Source organism: Galeopterus variegatus, unplaced genomic scaffold, assembly GCF_000696425.1.
Source record: "Galeopterus variegatus unplaced genomic scaffold, G_variegatus-3.0.2 Scaffold910, whole genome shotgun sequence".
Classification (NCBI taxonomy): Eukaryota; Metazoa; Chordata; class Mammalia; order Dermoptera; family Cynocephalidae; genus Galeopterus; species Galeopterus variegatus.
In genome coordinates, this window is record NW_007727021.1 from 315,233 (window position 1) to 325,129 (window position 9,897).

The 9,897-nt window shown below is 38.3% G+C and overlaps 1 protein-coding gene across 1 annotated transcript in view; it reads left to right on the forward strand.

Annotated features, from left to right (window-relative positions):
* The first annotated feature begins 5,234 nt into the window (after window positions 1-5,234).
* The window catches only part of LOC103590998 (exocyst complex component 4-like), a 77,651-nt gene continuing 72,988 nt past the window's right edge, over window positions 5,235-9,897 (forward strand). The window contains exons 1-2 of the mRNA XM_008573360.1: window positions 5,235-5,295; window positions 5,778-5,919. Of these exons, the coding sequence (XP_008571582.1) occupies window positions 5,235-5,295; window positions 5,778-5,919 (203 nt within the window). The remainder of the gene's footprint in view (window positions 5,296-5,777; window positions 5,920-9,897) is intronic.

Sequence of the window (9,897 nt, forward strand, 5' to 3'; positions counted from 1 at the left end):
GCAACCCTCAGTGTCGCGCCCGTACCGGACCAGGACCAGCAACAGGATCACAACCCTCGGTGTTGCACCCGCACTGCGCTCAGCCAGTGAGCGGCTGGTCTGTATGTGGGATCTGAACCCTCGGCGGGAGCGCCGCCGCGCTCACAAGCGGCGCACTGTAGCAGTGCGCCACCAGGCCGGCCTGAAATGCTACTGATTTTTGTGTGTTGATTTTGTATCCTGCAACTTTGCTGAAATCATTTATCAACTCAAAGAGTTGTTTGTAGAAGCTTTAGGCTGATCGATATATAGGATCATGTCATCTGCAAAGAGGGACAGTTTGACTTCATCTTTTCCAATCTGGATGCCCTTTATTTCCTTCTTTCCTCTGATTTCTCTGAGGAATAGGAGTGGTGAATAGGAGTGGTGAGAGTGGGCATCCTTGTCTAGTTCCCTTTCCTAAGGGAAAAGCAGTCAGCTTTCCCCCATTCAGGAGGATATTGGCAATGGGTTTATCATATATGGTTTTTATTATGTTGAGATACTCTCTATGTATACATAACTTGTAGAGAGTCCTTATCATGATCATGTGCTGAATTTTGTCAAATGCTTTTTCAGTATCTATAGAAATGATCATATGGTCCTTGTGTTTGATTTTATTGATGTGGTGTATCACATTTATTGATTTGTGTATGTTGAACCAACTTGAATCCCTGGGATGAATCGACTTGATTGTGATGAATAATTTTATGTATGTGTTGTTGCATTCTGTTAGCTAGTATTTTATTGAGGATTTTTGCGTCTATATTCATCAAGGATATTGGCCTGTAGCGAGATACTTTCTATCTATACCTAACTTGTAGAGAGTCGTTATCATGAACGAGTGTTGAATTTTATCAAATGCTTTTTCAGCATCTACGGAGATGATCATATGGTCCTTGTGTTTGATTTTATTGATATGGTATATCACATTTATTGATTTGTGTATGTTGAACCAACCTTGTGTCCCTGGGATGAAGATATCTTGTAAACTGTTAATCAAATGAGGTTTAGGAGTCATCATTTTATAGATAATGGTGCAAACAGTGAAAATAGATGAGTTCACTCAAAATGTAATGGCGGGTAAGGAAGACCAATAGAGGAAATATTCCCTGGAAGCACCAGCATTTATGGGTGGGTGAAAAGGAAGAAGATTCAGAGAGTGCAGCTTCTAAGGAAATGTCAGAAAGATAAGAGAGCACCCAGAAGAATATGATGCTATATAAGCCAAAAGAAGACATGATTTTGAGAAGTAAATGGCCAGTGATGTGAAATGTACTATCGAGCTTTTAAGAGATTAGGACCGAAAAGCACTCAGTGGATCTGTCAATTAAAATACCATTGATGACCATTATCAGAATAACTTTTTAATAAAGAAATGAAGGCGGAAATCAGATTGTGTCACACTGAAGAGTTAATGGAAGGCAGGTCAATGGAGAAAGCGAGTGTCGACAGTTCTTTTGAAGTCTTCGTAAGAATCCTAGGTCCTTGTGAGAGGAGTAATAGGGAGTAGGTAGGACAGAGGACCAAGGAGAGCAGCATGCATTTGAAAAAGTTGCTGAGAAAGGGAAAGGAGCTAACCAAGCGCTAGGGAAAGGATTGACAAGTGGCATTGAAAGCTTTTTTTTTTTTTAGATTAAAATCCAGAACATTTTAGTGGCAACATCTGTACTTTTGTTCTGTTTTGTTTTGTTTTCCTGTCAAGGGATGAGTTGTAGAATTGGCCCAGGGTTAGATGGAGTTTTAGGGCAGTTATAGTGAAAGAAGAGGATTCCGAGGAGTTGAGGTTTCTAGTGAAAGAGTAGCTGAGGGGATCAGCCATGCAATCCATGCTGTGGGCCCTAAGAGGGACCTGATCTACCAGGAGAAAATGAAGGGATTATCGAGTTAAAGTTGAATAGCAGGTAAAATGGAAACGAGGGTATGAGAGAGTTAGAAGAAGAAAAGTTTTGGTCTCAGAATATGACATTAGAATTTAAAATTTTGGAGGTTGGAAAACAGGATTTAACTTGGCAGCAGGTTACATTTTTTAATTTGCAGTGGTTTAAAGAGGTGCTTATTTTCCTACTAGAGCATGAAGTCTGAAGGCAGGCAGTTGCTGGTGTTGGCCAGTGGTTCATCAGTATTTAGACCAGCATCTCTCTGATTCTCAATCATTCCCTCTCAATAGCAAGATGACACCTGCAGCTTCAGGTACCACATTCACATCAGGAAAGAGGGGAAGGGGGAGAAAGGGGAAGCACCAGCCTCAGCTCTCTCATTATATCAGGAAAAACAAAAGCCTTTCCAGAAGCCACAGAAAACTCTGCTTAGGGGGTCACTGGCCAGACTGTGACACATGGCCATCTCTGGCTACAAACAGTGCTGGGAATGCAAACATTTAGCTTTCTAGAGTCTGTAACAGAATGAACAGAGCAGATGAGAATTGGAAATATCTGTTGGTTCACCAAAAAAGCAGTGTCTGCTCCGAATACCAACGTTCAGCTTCCTTATATAGGCCAGTAGTTTAGTACAGAAAAACACATTTACCTTGCCACAGACAGTTAGCTAAGAATCTTAAAGATACATGCGTCTATGCAGTGTTCATAAGAGGAGCAAGGATATTATGAATGGTCCAATGTCACCCATCCCAGTATTAGAAAAACAGCTCAAAGCACATGTCTTAAAGAAGTGATCAAGTACTAATATTTTTAAAACCCAATGCATGTGAGCTCTGCTGATATGAAGAGCAATCCTGAGATAAATATACAACCACGTAGCCTCTAAAAATGCGTGTGCAAATGCATGTGTGTGTGTGTATCCAGTGCCTTCCTGCCTTGACTGTAATGTCCAAGCAGATTCTGTCAGCGTTGCATTTTTGTAGATTTCCATTTGACATTTAAGAGCTAGTTAATTGTTTTGTGTTGTCTTTGTTTGCCACACTCAGCATTTCTTTGCTCAATATATTCCTTCTTGTTAAGAAAAATTTAAAAATTTCAGTGAGCCCTCAGAAAATCATAAGCCAGCTTTTCAGGAGAGCTCTGGGCATAATTTTCTGTGTTGCTTTAATAAAATGTTTTTGCTGTAGATTACAGTCAAGTGAAATGCATGGTATGCTGCTGTTCAAAACTGCTCTTCCCTCGCTCATTGCGGGTTTTATCTTGACAGCTGATCTTGCCGTTGACTTACTCTACTTGCGTGTTTTGGGTTTTTTTTAATTTGTAGTTTGGCAGTGGTCAATTGCCACATGATGAAATTGTGTATTTCTAAATAGGAAAGGGGAACTTTTTAGTTTCTTCATGGGATTTGTCTAGAATGGCTTTAATAGAATTTGGCCAATTGATATAGCTGTGGACCTCAGATGGTAAGTGAGACTTCAGGGTCCAATTTCTGCCTCTTCTCATTGATCCATAGTGTATTAGTCCCTTTCTGTTGCTTGTAACATAAATACCTGGAACTGGGTAATTTATAAGAAAACAAAATTTATTGCTTACAGTTTCAGGGGCTGGGAAGTTCAAAGTCCAGAGAACAGATCTGCATCTGGTGAGAGCCTTGATGGTGGTGACAGTGACACAGGGGTCTCACATGGCAGAATGGCAGAGAAGAGAGCGAGATAGCTCCTCATGCTCTCTCCATTTAAAGCCCTTAGAATCTCACCCATGACCACTACTGTACCATCACCTTAATCAGTTCTTCAAGGCCACACCTTTCAATTATCGTAATAGGATTTCCCACCCTCAACAGTTAGAGAGTGGATTTAGCTTCAATAAGTTTTTTTTGTGGGGGAGGACATTCAATCCACTGCACATAGAAAGCTCTCCATGCCACAGTCAGTGTAACAGAACAGAGGAATCCAGGGGCTGAAAAGCCCTAAAATGCTTTGAAATATTATAAGAGTGTTACTTAAAGTTGCTGTCATCTAGCCTGCCACACGAAAACATTTTCAAGGCAGCGATCTTGCCTTGTGATCAAACACAAATAATGTTAACATTAGAGAGGGGATCAAGAGTCATGCACGCAGGCTCCAGCAGATCAAGTTAGAGAACATCCAGAATGATGCCAAGGTGGGTGACAATTTAAAGCCTATTATGACCATATTCCCTTCCTCCGTACACATCAGTTCCCTTGAACAACATTCTTTTTTTGCTTGCCATCTTATTTTAATTTATTAGAGTCTGTTTCCACAGGGGAGAGTTTAGCCTTATAAGTTGTTAGTCTGGACTGTCTATCTGGGCCTTTCTCTGGGCTTGGCAAAGGCTAGAAATAGATACAGCACTAACAGGTCATAACTATAGACATTGCTGCAGCCAGAGGTTGACTCCCCACCCTGGAAGGTAAGCTGCTTCCTAAGTTGGTCGGTGATGCCTACCAAATCTCATGTGCCCTAAGTCCAGGGAGCCCTTCTTCCAAAAGACTCTGTATTCTCTAATAGAGAGAAGGATTTTCAGACAGAAAAGTGAAAAATACAGATAAATGGAAATTGAACTTCAAGATGGATGGAATCATTTTGTAAGTACCTGGACAAATCACATGCTAAAGAATAATAATAATTGCTTGTGTTTCTATTTAAATTAATATTGGGTAAGTTTTTTATGCTGTTGTTATGTTTACCTACATTAATTTATTCAACCCCGTGATATAGGTACTATTATCCCCATTTTACAGAAAAAGAAACTAAGGCAGAGAGAATTTAAATAATTAGCTCTTGGTCACATAAAGTAAATGGTGGAGACAAAACTCAAAGCCAAACTTTGAGGCTCTAGAGAACTAAGACTTTTTGAATGAGATTGCCAAATTATTGATGGAATTATGGGGAACTAAAAATACAACAGAAGTCTAGAGGTAAATAAATGTAGTTCACATTTTTGCTATTCAATATTTTTGTGAAGAAAATGTCCAAGTGCTGTTAAATATTTTCATAAATTATTTTGGAAAGATATAGAAGGTTTTATTAAATTTTCTGAAAAGAACTTTAAGGCTTGTTGGCTGTTAGCTATGAATGAGTTAAAGTGGAATGCAGCACACTACCACTTCTACCCTCTGGATTCTAGGCCTCAGTGCAAGCAACATGGCATCTAATCTAAAAAAGGGAATTGATAGTTCTCTCTAGACAGGTCCGTAGTATTTACTCTGCTTGGTCCTGAGTCCCACATTTCAAAAGACATATAGAAAAACTGGAATGTTTTGGCTGGTAAATTTTGAGAATTGTAAAATGACTTAATCCAATTATTTGAAGAATGGTTGAAGAACAGGGGACAGTTAGCTTCAAAAGGGAAGACTTTAAGGAAGCCAAAAAAGGTATCTTCAGTACTTGAAGTACTGACACATATGAGAATGATTGCAATGTTAGGTAGAATCAGAGACAGTGATTAAAAGTTAATAAGACAGATATTGACTTGATGTAAGACGGTCAAATCTTTCAGAGATGGGATAGGCTGCCTCTAAAGGTATTGAGTTTCCTTTCACAAACATTTCTGTGAGTGTACAACCAGAAGCTGAACAGCCAGTGGAAGATGTGCAAAAACATAGACCCAGTGGTTGGGCCACATGACTGTTAAGGCCACACCCAATGCCAACGTTCTGTTTCCATCGTTCTATGAATTGACTCAAGACAATCAGCTGAGCTTCTAAAATAGTCTATCATATCTTGTAATTCTAATGCTGCCACCACTAGCAGTAGACAATTGGTGAAAACAAGATGAACAAAGTAATGTCATTTCAAAAAAATTTGTAGGCATCTAATGAAATGATTGGTGTTTTATCCTCACCCCTTCTTTCAGTGCTTTCTCCTGCTCAAGATAGCCACATGAACATGGATCTTCCCCCAGTGTCAGAGCAGATCATGCAGACTCTGAGCGAACTTGCCAAATCGTTCCAGGACATGGCCGACCGCTGCTTGCTGGTCTTACATCTGGAAGTGAGGTATGATGCAGCCAAGCATGGGACTTTGCAGTTGGAATGCACGTGGCTCATTAAGCACTTGTTTATTTCTGGGGAGTATCATCATAATTTTTCGTTCTTATTATTGTTGTCCATTTTTTACACTGAAGGTGGTTTTTAGTGTTATTCAGTAACTCTTACAGTATTTAAACACATGCTGTGTTGTGAGTATAGTGATTCAGAATTGGCATGGCCTGTGAAATCACAATGGCCTGGATTGGAATATGTATACCAACCAGCTAGGTGATCTTCGGTCAATTAATTAACTTTATAAACCCTCATTTTCCTCATCTTAGAAGTGGAAATGGTAATTCCTAACTTATAGAGATGTTGTAAATGAAATAATAATTAGCACAATGCCAGCTCAAAGTAGCTTTACAATTATGGTGACTTCATTGTCATTGATATTTTCACTAAGGTACTCTTCTAGTCAAGAAGGCAATATACAGATACAAGAACCATGAATCCTTCCTTTAAGGAACTTAAAACCCAAATGAAGAGATTAAGAAATAATTCAAGAAAGTAGTTTCAAAGATGCTGTATTCTTGGACTCTTATTTCTTCTCTCACAGGGTAGAATGTTTTGATTAGCTTTAGTAGCCTCTTTAATTCTACATATGGAAATGGTAGGAAAAAAGGACTAAGAAGTCTTCAGCTGTTTGTTCATTCATTCAACAAATACTTATTGAGTGCCTTCTTTGTGCCAGACAGCATTCTAAAAATTGGGATACAGCAATGAACAAAACATTCAAGGTCCCTGCCATCATGGAACTACATTCTAATGGAGGCAAACAGCCAATGAGTAAACAAAAAAAGATAATTTTAGCAACTAAAATAATAAAATAGCATAATGGGATCAAGCAGGGCTATTCAGTAGAAGATAATGTGAGCTACAAATGCAAGCTGCATAGATAAATTTAAAATTTCTAATAGTCACATTTGAAAAAGTAAACAGAAACAAGTAAAATGAATTATTTAACCCAATATATCCAAAATATTATCATTTTAATGCATAATTAACATAAAAGACAGATATTTTGCATATTTTTGTACTAAGACTTCGAAATCTGCATATTTTACAAGTATACACATCACAATTTGGACTACTCACATTTCAAGTGCTTAGTGGCTGCTGCTGTCATACAAGACAGTACAGAGAGTGGCTCAGGTTAACTCAGAAGGGGGATTTTTCTTTTTTGTATAGTCAGAGGAAATGTGATGAAGTAACGAGAAGAAGCCATCTGTACAGAAACCTAGAGGAAGAGAGTTTCAGACAGAGGGAGCAACACTCACAAAGGTCCTGAGACAAAATCGAGCTTGGCAGTTTTAGGAGCCTGATATGATTGTAGCCTGGTGTACAAGGCAGGTAGGGAGGACTGGAAGAGTAACAAGAAACAGAAACAAAATCCACAAGAAACAGGCTGGAGCACGATCTCGTGGGCTCTTGAAGCCTGACACATTGTAGGGCCTTAGAGACCAAGTGGATAGTTCAGATTTTCTTCTAAGTGCGTTAAGAAGCCATAGAAGGGTTTTAAGCAAGGGAGAGACATAAATTAATTAACATTTTTTAAAGATCGCTCTGGCTGTTGTATGGAAAGGGATTGCAGGGAGAAATATGAATGGAAGTAGAATGACCAGTTAAGACCAGTTATGAGCACCACGGTGACAGAGGTGGAGGTGTAAGAAGTGTTGGATTTGGGACATTTACTAAAAGTAGAGCTGATAGAATATTTTGATAGACTGGATTGGACACGGGCTGGTAGCAGTGAGAGAAAGAAGGGACTCAAGGAATCCCACTAGTTTTGGGGCTAGAACAACTGTGTTCATTTAATCTGTGTTCATTTAATGGCTGCCATTAAATGAAACAAGAAAGACTGAGAGGAGAAAGGTTGGGGGAGGGGTCGAAATCCAGAATTCTGTTTTCAAGATGTTCAGTTTGAGACGCTTATTAAACATCTAGGTAGCAATGACAAATAGACAGTTGGACATATACTTTTGAAACTTCAGGATTAGAAACCTCAGGATCAGAAAGTGTTTGGTATGGTAATACATTTTCTTCTGTATTACTTTGGAACATTATTAAACTTGATAGAATATTCTATTTTCATTTGAATTCTTTACTAGATTTAGATTTTAAAATGTAAATAGGACTTTGATTCATAGCTAAGCCTTTGGAATATGTTTGGACTCCAGTTAGAACTCAGATATATTTCAGGTGTGTTGATGTTACTTTTGTGTGTGTACCACATGCTTCTTTAATATCAATATCTTGCCCAATGAGTTACTTTTTTTATTGCTTGTAAGCACCTTGGGGGTGGAATAAGAAAAGTAGCATTGCAGATTTGGAAATTTCAGGTGTGTTGATGTTACTTTTGTGTGTGTACCGCATGCTTCTTTAATATCAATATCTTGCCCAATGAGTTACTTTTTTATTGCTTGTAAGCACCTTGGGGGTGGAATAAGAAAAGTAGCATTGCAGATTTGGAATCTTATTTTACTTGACATTATTTCTGATCTTATTTCTTACATTAAGCTGTCCAGAAATAAAGGCTCTTAGTATATGTTTTCTGATTTGTTTTACAATAATTTTTAGATATGTTTTCTGTTTATTTACAAGCTAACAGTGAGATAAATCAGATGTTTTCTATGAATAGATAAATGAAATAGACAGAAGAGAAAAAACAGTAATATTATCATACCTCTGTTCCCTAGTTTCAAAAAAAACCAAGGGAGCACCAAATTAATTAATATCACAAGTCTTAGAATTTATGCTATTGATTGTGTGGTTGCATGACATGTTCTGCATTCAGAATTATTTACTTGCAGTGTAGTTAATTCCAAGTGGGATATTTTCAACACGTTTGAGTAAGATCTTTTTAATCCTTAACCTCTATTCTGCCCTTTTTATTTTTGTTCATCTTGGCAATGCTATTCTTAACGCTGAACATGTTTTAGTCATTATTTATTGACTTTACAAGAAACCATACAGTGCTGTAACACCTATTGTTATATCTCCTTCAACATTAATTTAAAAACAGAAAAAGGTAATTTGAAGAATGAATAACAAACAGACTGAATTTTAAAGTCCTGGATACAGAATTATATTATCTTTCCTTGACTTTTACTGAGAACACTATACATGTTTATTTTTTCTAAATTAAATTTTCTCACTTCCTCATATAACATGGTTTCAATTTCAGGTTCCTTTCTTATGACTATGCTTTATTTTGTCTTTGTTCCTTCTAAAGTATGGTACATAAAACTAGTGAATGTTGACACACTTTATTCTGTCCTTTCCATTAGCAATTGTTTTGGGTTTTGTACAGTGATGATACAAAATGAAAAAGACAGATGTCACACAAATCATTACACTGTAGAATAATAATGCTAGAATAAAGACAACTGCTAAGTGCTCTGGGCACCCAGAGGGTGTGGAAGAGACTATCAGCTCTTCCAGGAGTGCGTCGCTCATTGTTCTGGCTGGCTTCAGAACCGGAAACAGTCCTATTGCACATTAGATACTCAGTAAAAACTTGATTGATTCTTAAGAATTAGCTGGTTTGAAATTAAATCCAGATAAAATAAGTGTGATTTCCACACACACAACCTGTTGCTGTTTAAAGAAAATGAATTGGTTTGTAGATTGTTTTCACGTGGTAGTTCACTTGCACGTCTACTGCATATGTCTAAGAGGTACACAGAGTGTGTGGCCAGCGTCATCATCATCATAATCAACTAATGTTTGTTCTGTTCCCAGCCTGCTGGAAAAGAGGAGTAGAACATAGGCCTTGTCATCCGGGTGTGATAAAGAAATGGGTGTCATCCATAGTGTGATAAAGAAATGGCTGGTTGGGTTGGCCCGGTGGCGCACTGGAGAGTGCGCCGCTTGGGAGCGTGGCAGCGCTCCCGCTGAGGGTTTGGATCCCATGTGGAGACCGGTTCCCGCTCACTGGCTGAGCGC